The sequence below is a fragment of the Malaclemys terrapin genome, chromosome 21 (assembly GCF_027887155.1).
Source record: "Malaclemys terrapin pileata isolate rMalTer1 chromosome 21, rMalTer1.hap1, whole genome shotgun sequence".
NCBI lineage: Eukaryota > Metazoa > Chordata > Testudines > Emydidae > Malaclemys > Malaclemys terrapin.
Genome location: NC_071525.1, coordinates 7,835,461 through 7,848,037, shown reverse-complemented (window position 1 = coordinate 7,848,037; position 12,577 = coordinate 7,835,461). Strand labels below are relative to the sequence as shown.

The 12,577-nt window shown below is 62.0% G+C and overlaps 1 protein-coding gene across 1 annotated transcript in view; it reads right to left on the bottom strand.

Annotated features, from left to right (window-relative positions):
* Positions 1 to 10,672, bottom strand: part of RORC (RAR related orphan receptor C) — a 66,011-nt gene extending 55,339 nt beyond the window's left edge. Inside the window, exon 1 of the mRNA XM_054010319.1 lies at positions 10,578 to 10,672. Within this exon, the coding sequence (XP_053866294.1) occupies positions 10,578 to 10,623 (46 nt within the window). The 5' untranslated portion in view covers positions 10,624 to 10,672. The remainder of the gene's footprint in view (positions 1 to 10,577) is intronic.
* Positions 10,673 to 12,577: the final 1,905 nt, after the last annotated feature.

Here is a 12,577-nt window from a genome sequence, read left to right as displayed (position 1 = left end):
GCAGGAGTGGATGGGGGACGGGGGGGCAGGGGGAGTGGAGAAAACTTATCCGCCCAGTAAACTCCTTTCCTTTCTCCGGGTTAATCCCCTGCTGCCAAGCGAGAGGGACGAAAGTAGAAAGGTTTTCGCCAGGCGTCACAAAGCGGCTCGTGGCAAAAGCCCTTTACAAACAGCTCCCCTTTCTCCCCAAGCCAGGCGGCTCAGGGCCGTGCAAGCCGGCGAGAGGGAAGGGGCTAAAGGCCTGGTTGCAAAAGGGGCAGGGGGAGACGTCTGGTTTGATTTACAATGCAAGGAAAGCGCAGGTTCCCAGCGCACCCAGCCAGGGCAGGAGACGCTCCCTGCTGAGGGCAAAGGGCTGGTCTCCGCAGGGAAACTGACGGGAATAATGCAGAGCAGTTCTGCAGCGGGGACACTCTGTTCCAAGCCCCCACTGTGAAATGCTCAAGCAACACGTGACGCCTTGAACCCCCGCATGGGATTGCACTCAGCACCGACCCCTTCCTGGGGTGAAATCTTCCACCCACAACGTCCCCTCTTGGAGCCCATCCCGCCCCCCAGACTCACCCGCGATGGGACAGGTCTGACGACGGCATTCTGCCTTCCTACCCCATCATTTGATGGAGGGGGAACTAGAGTTTGACAGACAGGAACACTGCAAATCTCCCAATCCCTCCCAGGAATATGGGAAAACAGCCCCTGTCTGGTCACCAATGGGGAAACTGAGGCACAGAATAATAGAGCGACTTGAGTGGCAGAGGCAGAACTAGAACACTTGCGCCTTGACGCCTGGCCCCTGTGCCTGAGACTGGGGTATGCTCCATCCCTGGACTGCAGACAGGACCCAGAGGGAGCCAGGACTTCCAGATCCCAGCTGTAGGAGGGACCAGGTGTCAGGACTTCTGGCTTCTCTTCTCAGATCTGGGTGGGGAGTGAGGCCTAGTGGTTACAGCTGGGGACTGGGAGCCAGGACTCCTGGGTTCTATTCTCAGCTCCACCCCCTCAACCCCCCCTCCCCGTTTCTTAGTTTCCTTTTCTGTGAAACGGGCATTCAAGTATGGACCCGTGAGGCCGCAATCCCTAACATTATCCAGCGCTGTATATTCCCAAGGGGGCAGGTGCCCAGGGGGGGTGGGGTGGAGCGCGGGGGCTGCCCTTTCCCCGAAACAGCCCCTGCTTTGCTTGCCACCCGTACGGCACCCGCCAGGAGCTCCTGCACTTGGCTCAGGAGCAAAGAGGCGCTATTAGGTGCTGCCACGGCCCGCCGGGGCTTTTACAGCCAACATTTCCATGGCAGCCTTCCCAGCATTCCACGGCGCTGACTCAGCTGCGCCTAGTTTGGAACATCACAGCCTCCCTGTTCCCCAAACGGCCGGCGCCCCGCCAGGACACCGCGCTGGGCGACTCTCCAAAGCCAGCACACCCTCATTCCCCAAGCCGCCCCTGCTGGTCTGACTGGATCTTTGCTTCCCTGGCCTGTTGCTGTGGGCTGTTAAAGAGCGACCGGGTCCCACCCCAGAGCTGGCTGTTATTTCAGCTGGATGAAGTGACAGCCCCCGGCACAAAGAGCCTCTCAGTGCAAAGCAAACAGGGCTGGAATGGCCCCGCATGGCAGGTTACGAGCTGGCAAGCAGGGGCCCCTCTCCCCACATGATCATACACACATTTATCTGCTCCCCAGGGGGAAATGCCCAGTAGTTACACAGCCAAGGGTTTAACAAGTCCTTTACAAAGAGAAATTAACCTGTCAGGGTCCCCTGGCTTTCGATGGAAACTGGCTGCTTTTCTAAAAGCTCTGCTCTAGTTCAAAGAGGAATTCATTCAGGGCAGGTCTCAGGCTGGTTATCATTCAGGAGGTCAGAGGAGATGGTCACAGCTCCAGGTCCCTGCTGGCCTTGGAATTTATGAATCTAAGCTAAACGCTGCTCTGTTCTACAGAAGGGGAGACAGACACAGACAGACATGATTTCCCCTGCATTACTCTGCAAATCAGTGGCAGAGCTGGGAATAGGACCCAGGAGTCCTGGCTCCGATTCCCTCTGCTCTAACCCCTAGACCATATATTCTCCGAGAGGTGAGAATGGGACCCAGGAGTTCTAAACCCCCCACAGCCCTCCCTCCTTTAACCCCTTAGACCCTAATCCCCTCCTAGTGCTGAGAATAGGACCCAGGAGTCCTGACTCCCAGGACCCCCATCCCCCTCTAACCACTAGACCACGCTCCCCTGCTTGCCAAACCTGACTCTGAGGCAATGCAATTGAAATCCCCAGGGAGGCGTTTGGCCCAGCACAGCTGGAGCTGAGGGTGGGGAGTGGACAAAGCCCCCAGGGCAGGGGACCCACGGAAGGTGGCTCAGGGGTGGCAAAGGGCATTGTGGGAGCAGGCGAGGGTGGGATGGGGGAAGCGGGGCAGAGCTGAGGGGTGGGGGCGGGGAGGGGCGGGCAGTGTCCGTGCAGCAGGGGAGGAGAGCATGCCCAGATGCTGATGGTACAGAACTCAGCTTCTGGAGTGCTAATCCCCAGCTGGCAGCCGCATTCCGCCCCGCTCCCCAGCGGCCTCCTGGCGACATAGCCCGGCCAGGGCAGCTTGGGCACCAGGCTCCTCCGGCGGGCCAGCGCCAATGGAGACGTGATCCCAGCCGGCAGCAGGAAGACCTGGACCCCAGCGGATCTCTGCGGGGTTCCCTGGCGCCGCGCGAGTCTCTCTGCTTGCCAGGACCACGCCCGTCACCAGTCCCTGCCCATCGGCCTGCACCACTCACCGCGCAGCGCTTGCCTTCCACACAGCGCCAGTGCAGCAAGTGAACTCACGCAGCGCCCACCTGCCAGCCCATCCCCCCCCCCAGCATGGCACCAAGGGAGAAGATATCATAACGCCACTATCCAAAGGCATGGTCTGCCCACACCTGCAATACTGCAGGCAGTTCTGGTCACCCCCACGCCCCCAAAAAAAAGATTTATTAGAATTGGAAAAGGTGCAGAGAAGGGCAACAAAAATGATTAGGGGGATGGAACAGCCTCCATAGGAGGAGAGATTAAAACGACTGGGGCTGTTTTGCTTGGGAAAAAGACGACTAAGGGGAGATACGACAGGTCTATAAAATCATGACCGGTGCGGAGAAAGTGACTAGGGAGGTGTTATTTCCCCTGTCACATAACACAAGAACCAGGGGTCAGACAATGAAATTAACAGGCAGCAGGTTTTAAACTAACATAAGGAAGCACTTCTTCACATAATGCACAGTCAACCTGTGGAACTCACCGCCAGGGGATGTTGTGAAGGCCAAAAGTGTAACGAGGTTCAAAAAGGAACTTGACAAGTTCCTGAAGGATAGGTCCATCAATGGCTATTAGCCAAGATGGTCAGGGAGGCAACTCCATGCTCCGGTTGTCCGTAAACCTCTGAATGGCAGAAGCTGGGACTGGACGACAGGAGATGGATCACCCAATAATCGCCCTGTTCTGTTCATTCCCTCTGAAGCACCTGGCATTGGCTATGGTCAGAAGACAGGACAGTGGCTAGATGGGCCATTACTCTGACCCAGTGTGGCCGTTCTTATGTTCACCAGCCCGCACCCCATACCGCAACTGTCCGCCAGCCCTCCACACAGCACCCGCCTGCCAGCCTGCACCCCACGCAGCAGCAAACCACACCCCATGCAGCAACTACACACCCTGCCCCCAAGCAGCACCCGTGCCATGCACAGCACCCATAGCTCCCACTTGCCAGCTCACATTCCTGCCAGCGTCTGTGCCCCAGCACAGCTCAGCACCTGCCTGCTGGCCTTTGCCCCACGTGGCATTCACCATGCCCCTATGCCGAGCCCATGCCATGCCCAGCATGTGCCCAGAAGCCCTCACCAAGGACAGCACCTGCCAACCCCTCCACGCTCCTGGGCCAAGCACAGCACCCACCCACCCGCTGCCCCCCCCCAGCATTGCAGGATCCAGCTCCCAAGCACCCTGCCAGTCTCTCCTCCCCACCCCCCACCCCAACGCCGGCCACTTTCGCCAGCCCGTCGCTGTGGGGCGTGAGAGCCTTCTCCTCCGCATCCAACTCCCCTCTCCAAAACCCCACGTCGCTCCGAGACTCGGCTGAAAGCTCCTCGGCCCTCGCTGGCCTGTGACTTGTGAATTCTCCCCCTTGGCTGCTATTCACTAGCCCTACAGGCAAGGGGCCAGATGTGGGGAGGAGACTGTATGGGCAGGACAGAGACTAGCCAGCACTGGAGGGGGCTCAAATCCACCTAATCCAGCCCCAACAAGAGCGACTCCCCTGGGAACGGATGGGAGGGCTCCCACTGGCTCGCATGGAGGCCTAGATCTGACGGAGGGACCCTTCATTCCTTGGGGCAGGGACCAGCCCTTTGTCCCAGGCTTGTACAGCCCCTAGCACCAGCAGAGTCCCAGATAACTGAGCAAGACGAGGCTAAAGGGAGCAAGAAGCAAAGCATCGGCATCCCATACTAGGGGGGGCCAAAGCAGCGTCTGCATAGAGGGTCAGATCACGGCCTGTCGTACCGGCGCGGTGAGATCTCTGGGCACGACCTCCTTCCATGCTGGGGCCCCCATTGCCATACTGGGACCCCAGGCCGGGTGGTGCCCTGCCACCTTTAGCAACCCCCTCCCCACGCAAAGAACCTCTTTGATTACACCAGATTCTTTATTTTAACTCGCTCCGATAGATTATGAGCCGCTATCCCACTGCTGCCACCTCTCCTAAACGCCCCCTGGAGTTCTCTACTGTGAACTGCACCCACGCATGCGAGGGGGTGCCATCTCTCCATCTCAGCCCCCAGTGATGCCAGGTTATTTGCGGCTCCCCTCTCTGTGAGACGAAGGCACCACGGGCTTCTTGGGCCTGAAGGATGGAAGGAGCTGGTCTCCGCCCTTTCCAGATGTCCTGAGTCTGATGCCGGGGCCCAGCCCGGGTGCTGGGCTAATGCAGAAGCCCCTTGCCCCTGCAGCTGGGGGGCTGGAAAGGCCGGAGGAGGATATCCCCCTCGCACGAAGGAAAACGAAGACCTCCATCTGCCACAGGCGCCCACACGCTGATTGCAACAGGCCGCCCAGTGGGTGTGGGCCGCCCTGGCCCAGTTTCACACCAATTAAAGAAGGCGCAAAGCCTAGAAAGGTGGAAGAGGCGCTCCGAAGGCAGCACGGGCCGTGCTGCAGCATCAGGCTGGGGACGCAGCTCACCCCACGTTTGCTAGCCCGGGGCGCCTCGGACAAGGCACCTGGCTGAGCAGGGCCGGCGTAGCCCCGGTGGGGCTGGTCATCCCTAGCGACGCTGGCCAAATCTGGATTGACTAGAAGGGACGGAGAGAGGGGTGCAGACACTCAGCAGCTGCCCGCAAGGCTGGAGCGGAGCAGGGGCCCATCTCGCCCGGTGGGCGGCTCTCTCCTGGCAAAGGGGGAGCCGTGCAGACGGGCCCAACCCTGCCAAATGCCTTCATCGACTGGGGGAGTGCCATACTTGGCAGGATCGAGTCCCTGGTGCTGCCTGGGTCTCCCACCTCAGCCAGGCCCTAGCTGCTGAAATGGGGGCGACCCTTGGGTGGGGATTACCTCGGGATTATGCAGCAGGCAGCGTCGAGCGCCATGAGCCGGCTTTGCCCCGCGCCACAGCCAGCGCATTAACATAATTAGCTTACATCCCTCTGGTTAAAAATAAAAGTGGGTGGGGGGCATGAGCACGTGCAGTTTGCAGGGGATGGTGCCGCTCCCACTGGCCCTGTTTGTGAAGCAAGCCATCAAAACCAGCCTCGAGCGGGGCTGGGGGTACCCCTCGGATTCCACCAGAGCATTATTAGGTTCATTACGGTAGCACCAGCACGGCCCACTGCGCCAGGTGCTGTACAGACACAGAACAAGAGACAGTCCCGAAGAGCTGACAGTCTAAACGGACAGAGGGTGGGAGGGGAAACTGAGGCACAGAGGGGAGTAACTTGCCTACGTGGGGAACAGAACCCAGGTCCCCCACGTCAGCGCCCCAGCCACTCGGTCGTGCTGGCATCAGCCACGTTGGCTCTTTCCTGGCTGCAAATTTTGTGGCCCAGCCCAAAGCCGGGTCCTCTGTCCCTCCCAGGGCGACGCTGGGAGCCGAGCTCCAGAGATGAGGGCACGGATCAGTCACCGGGGCTTAGGAAATGCTGAGGTCCCTGCTGAAATGAAGCCCTGGGAAAATGGCGATCCCAGGGGAGGGCAATGCCCAGCCTGCTGTGCTGGGCTGACCCCACCCTGAGTATTGCATGGGATGAAAAACACAGGCACCTCCCTAGCGGTATGTGCCACTGTGTATCCCAGAGATGGTTACAGACGCCCTCGCCAGTAACTGCACCTGGCACATGCTCTTGGCCAGCTGACCAGTCCTCGCTGCTACTCACAACATCAATTAGCTCTTGTATAACACGGCGTTATTAATACGTTGCTACAGCGCCTTTCATCCAGGCCGCGTTATGCTGCTTGTAAAGTATGCTTGGCCAGTATTGTTATGCCCTTCCTACAGATGGGGAAACTGAGGCACGGCCCCAGCGTCTCATAGCAAGCCAGCAGAAGAGCTGGGAAAAGAACCCAGGACTCCAGACTCCCAATCCCCACCCTGCTCTAACCACTAGACCCCGCTCCTCTCCCCGAGCCGAGAATATGACCTGACTCCCAATCCTCCCTGCTCTAACCCTTTGCCTCCTTCTGTGTAAATGAAATCAGCCTAGTATCCAAGCGCAGCTAACGCTAATCCCTCTCGCGCTGCAGACACTACCCTAGGAAAGGAACCAGGATCCTTTGAGACCTAGCGTAAGGGAGCCTCTTGCCATGGGTTTGGTTTTGTATTGCTGGACAGCCAGAAACTTAGTCCGCAGGTATCTGCTGGGATCCCCAAGGGCTCAGGGCATCCAGACGCCAAAGCCTCTGCCCTGAGGAGATCAGAGCGTCCAGGGCGTGCAGTTCTCCCAATGGGAAAGGGCACCCCGGCTTGAACCCAGGGTCTCTGACACAGCCTCCCAGGCCCTCTGTCACTGGGGCTGCAGGAGGAACTCCATCCCCCGGCAGCAGTAGGCTATTATGCATTAGCAGACCAGCCACCAGAGGGGGATGCGAGGCAGGCTTTTCCACTGCCCCCAGGAGAGGTCCGGGCCCTGCGGAGGGAGAGGACAAGGGAGGCGTTAGGCTCAGGGCTTCATGGTTACTTGAATCTCCCATCGGCTGGGAGCTATCCATGGTCACATACCTGTCTCCCATTACATAGTATTTGAGCACTGCACGATCTCAACGTATTTATCCTCAGTGCCCCCATGTGAGGCTGGAGTATTATCCTCATTGTACAGATGGGGAAACTGAGGCACAGAGCAACTAAGTGACGAGTCCCAGATCCCACAGGGAATCTTTGGAATCAAACCAAGTCCTAGGCTAGTGTGCTAACCACTGGGCCATCCTGCCCCTCCAGTAACATGTTCATGTCCCAGTTGGGGCTCGGCCCCCCGGCCGGGCACTGAACAGCTATGGCAATATTTCTCCACCCCAGTCCTCCCCAGTGTGCGGGCACCGATACTGCCAGCGCTGGCCCTTTCCAAGGAGACACACACCCCCAAAGGGAAAACAACAGCCTCATCTGCATGACAGCAACTCAGCCGGTGTTAGGCAACGCCAGCCACTGCCAGTAACCCCGGTGCCTCCCAGTGCATCCACCACTACCCACCTGCTCCTCCTGCATGGCGGCATTAGCCAATGCCCTGGCACCCTGGGGGCAAGCACATGTACCGAGATCCCTGGGCACTTCACCAGCATTCACTTAGCCTCATGACACACGCCTCTACCCTCCCGGACAGTGACAAAGGGAAGTAGTAAACTGAGGCACAGAGAGATAACTTGCTCAAGCCCCACAGAGAGTGGAAGAGTTGGGGAAAAGAACCCAGGAGTCCTGACCCCCCAGCTCCCCCTTTGCTCCATCCATAAGGTCGCCCTTTCTCACAGGGCCAGAGATAGAACCTAGGAGTCCTGACTTCCAGTCTCCGCCCCATTCTATCCACTGGAGCTCCCTCCTTCCCTCCCAGAACCAATGCAGAACCTAGAAGCCCTACCACCCAATCACCAGAACTCCCTCCCCATCCCAGTGCTCAGAACAGAACTGAGGATTCCTAAAACCCAGTCCACTGCTCCAACCACTAGACCGCGCTCCCTTCCCAGGCTGGGAAAGGAGCCCAGTGCCCAGGAGTCCCAACGCGCTGCCCTTTGACCACACTCCCCCGTCTCAGCTCCGGGAAGGGGGTCCCACAGCTGTATCTGGGATCGGGGCGGCGCCGTCTGTAAAACCTGCCTGGGACCTGTGGTCCCTCCTCACAGCTCCTTCGAAAGGCACCACAGAGTCAAGCAATAGGCCACCAAGGAAAACACCTCGCAGGGCCCTTGCCTATCCCAGGCCTGGCTCTGTCCTCTGCACGGGGGAAGCATCTGTTGTCACAGGTGCCAGGCAGCAGGGAGTTTGCAAGCATCAGGCAAAGTTCTGCAAGCCGTTCCCCCCCACCCGGCGTCCCTGGCCCCACAGCGTGCCGGCCCCTACACCCCCCGAGGACACCAGGTGGGGGGGCTAGTCACGCGGAAGGCGTTTAAGAAGTTTCCCTCCAAGAGGCAGAGGAGCCAGGAACAGTAACTTGGAAATCGGACAGGCCGCCACGAGATCTGTATTCACAGTGCAGAAAACAGCCTATGGTCAGACGCTCCCTGATTTAACGCCGCGCCGCAGCCACTGTGCAAATCACTTACTGAAGGTTCTGGACAGAAGCAACTGATTTTGTTTACAACTCAGGGAGAAAAGAAGAGGGAGGGAACCTCACAAACTAGAGAGACCTGAACTGTTAAAAAAAAAAATAACTTTATTAGCTGGATTATGGCAGCACCTAGGAGGGTCCCAGCTGGGATCAGGTCCCCTTTGAGAGACCATCCCTGTCCCAAAGAGATCACAGGTAAACAGGCCAGACAAAGGAAGAGTCGTTGTCCCCACTGTGCAGATGGGGAAACTGAGGCCCAGAGTGGGGAAGGAATGGAACTAAGCTCTCCTGCTATAGGAGAGTGTCTTATCCACTAGGCCATCCTCCCTCCCTAAGCAAGGGGGTAGGACACACAGCCCCGCTACCACCTGTCTAAAGGAGACTCTCCCTTCTGGCCGAGCAGTATAGGGCACATGACACACAGTTGCACAGTTCTGATCCCTGTTGGCAGAGGGCAATGTTGCATACGAACACGTACACTGCAGCGCCCAGGGAACGTTCCTGGCTGGCACAGCTCCACTGCCGATGCACCAGGCAGGAAAGCAGAGGGGGACGGCAACAAAGCAAAACCAAGCCCCGGCACGCAGAATAAACAACACTGGGCCAGAGACCAGGTTGCTAAGTCAACAAAATGGGACAGGACAAAGTGGGGCAAGAAGGTAAAAACTTCCCCCACCCATCTAGGTGCCCCCGGCAGAGGGGTCAGCCTGTCCCTGGGCATGCTGGGAAGCGCACGCAGGGCGATCCCTTCAAGCCATCCATCGCAGCCAGATTTGGTCCCAGTCTCCTTCCAGTGCCTCCTCTGCCCACTCCCATGCACCCACCAGCGTGACACCTGCAGCGCTGCTCGGCCCACCTCCCCTGACAGCTGCCACCGATGCCCACAGTGCCCTGCTGACACCTGCTGGGTGCCACAAGGCCCACGGGCCTCTGCCCTGCCAGGGACGCCCGCTGCTCTCCAGCTTCCCCTGCTGCCCTGCCAGCCACCATGATGCCCACTGGCCCCCTCTGCTCCCCCTTGCTAACTGCCCCCACCACTCATACCCCCTTACCACCACCGCCGCTTCCTCCGACAGCTGCCCCGATACCCCCCGCTCCCCCTCGCCAGCTGCCCCGATACCCCCCACTCCCCTCTCGCCAGTTGCCCCGATACCCCCCACTCCCCCTCGCCAGCTGTCCCGATACCCCCCACTCCCCCTCGCCAGCTGTCCCGATACCCCCCGCTCCCCCCTCGCCAGCTGTCCCGATACCCCCCGCTCCCCTCTCGCCAGCTGCCTCGATACCCCCCGCTCCCCCCTCGCCAGCTGCCCCGCTACCCCCGCTCCCCCCTCGCCAGCTGCCCCGCTACCCCCGCTCCCCCCTCGCCAGCTGCCCCGCTACCCCTCGCTCCCCCCTCGCCAGCTGCCCCGCTACCCCTCGCTCCCCCCTCGCCAGCTGCCCCGCTACCCCCGCTCCCCCCTCGCCAGCTGCCCCGTTACCCCCGCTCCCCCCTCGCCAGCTGCCTCGATACCCCCCGCTCCCCCCTCGCCAGCTGCCCCGCTACCCCCGCTCCCCCCTCGCCAGCTGCCTCGATACCCCCCGCTCCCCTCTCGCCAGCTGCCCCGATACCCCCCGCTCCCCCCTCGCCAGCTGCCCCGCTACCCCCGCTCCCCTCTCGCCAGCTGCCCCGCTACCCCCGCTCCCCCCTCGCCAGCTGCCTCGATACCCCCCGCTCCCCCCTCGCCAGCTGCCTCGATACCCCCCGCTCCCCCCTCGCCAGCTGCCCCGCTCCCCGCGTGCGCTCCCGGCCGCTGTGCCAAGCCCCCCCCAGCCCCACCTCTGCCTGCTCCGTCCCGCGGCCGCTTGCCGCCGCCGGGCTCCATGGGCTCCGCTGCGCGCTGGGGCCGGACCCTCGGCGCCTCTGCCCGGGCAGCCGAGTGCCGCCGCCGCCGCTGGGGAGGGAGAGACGCGCCGGGCAGGGGAGAGGAGTCGCTCCCCGAGGAGCAGCGGCTGCAATAGCGGCGGGCGGGCGGCAGAGGCGCCCCGCCCCGCCCTGCCCCCAACCACGCCCGCCCCGCCCCCTGCACCCCAACCCCGCCCCCTGCACCCTCCCATCCCAGCATCTCCCCAGCCCCGCCCTGTCCTCCCAGCCCTGCACCCCCACCCCAACTTCTCCCCCACTGCATCCCTGCACCCCCACAACTCCCTCCCACCCATCTCCCCAGCCCTGCCCTGTCCTCCCAGCCCTGCACCCCCACCCCAACTTCTCCCCCACTGCATCCCTGCCCCCCGCCCCGTACTCCCCAGCATCCCCCTGCATCCTCCCAGCCAGCATCCCCCCACTGCATCCCTGCCCCTCGCCCCGTACTCCCCAGCATCACCCTGCATCCTCCCAGCCAGCATCCCCCCACTGCATCCCTGCCCCCCGCCCCGTACTCCCCAGCATCCCCCTGCATCCTCCCAGCCAGCATCCCCCCACTGCATCCCTGCCCCCCGCCCCGTACTCCCCAGCATCCTCCTGCATCCTCCCAGCCAGCATCCCCCCACTGCATCCCTGCACCCCCACAACTCCCTCCCACCCCAGCATCCTCCCACCCATCTCCCCAGCCCCGCCCTGTCCTCCCAGCCCTGCACCGCCACCCCAACTTCTCCCCCACTGCATCCCTGCCCCCCCGCCCCGTACTCCCCAGCATCCCCCTGCATCCTCCCAGCCAGCATCCCCCCACTGCATCCCTGCCCCTCGCCCCGTACTCCCCAGCATCACCCTGCATCCTCCCAGCCAGCATCCCCCAACTGCGTCCCTGCACCCCCACAACTCCCTCCCACCCCAGCATCCTCCCACCCATCTCCCCAGCCCCGCCCTGTCCTCCCAGCCCTGCACCCCCACCCCAACTTCTCCCCCACTGCATCCCTGCCCCCCGCCCCATACTCCCCAGCATCACCCTGCATCCTCCCAGCCAGCATCCCCCCACTGCATCCCTGCCCCCCCGCCCCGTACTCCCCAGCACCCCCATCCCAGCATCTCCCCAGCCCCGCCCTGTCCTCCCAGCCCTGCACCCCCACCCCAACTTCTCCCCCACTGCATCCCTGCACCCCCACAACTCCCTCCCACCCATCTCCCCAGCCCCGCCCTGTCCTCCCAGCCCTGCACCCCCACCCCAACTTCTCCCCCACTGCATCCCTGCCCCCCCGCCCCATACTCCCCAGCATCACCCTGCATCCTCCCAGCCAGCATCCCCCCACTGTGTCCCTGCACCCCCACAACTCCCTCCCACCCCAGCATCCTCCCACCCATCTCCCCAGCCCCGCCCTGTCCTCCCAGCCCTGCACCGCCACCCCAACTTCTCCCCCACTGCATCCCTGCCCCCCGCCCCATACTCCCCAGCATCACCCTGCATCCTCCCAGCCAGCATCCCCCCACTGCGTCCCTGCCCCCCCCGCCCCATACTCCCCAGCACCCCCAGCCCAGCGTCTTCCCCAGCCCTGCACCCGCCAAGCCCAGCATCTCCCTAGCCCGGCCTCCCAGCTCAGCATTGCCCCATACCGCTCCCCACTGCATCCCTGCACCCCCACAGCATCCTCCCACCCATGTCCCCAGCCCTGCCCTGTCCCCCCGACCTCCCCATTCCAGCATTGTCCCCAGCTCTGCATCCTCCATCCCAGCGTCTCCTCGCTGCATCCCTTCCCCCCGTCCCAGCATCCCCAGCCCAGCCCTGCACCCACCACCCCAGCATCCCCCCACTGCATCCCTCCTCCCCATTCCAGCATCCCCAGCCCTGCCCTGCACCCACCACCCCAGCATCTCCCCACTGCATCCCTACACACACCCCAGCATCC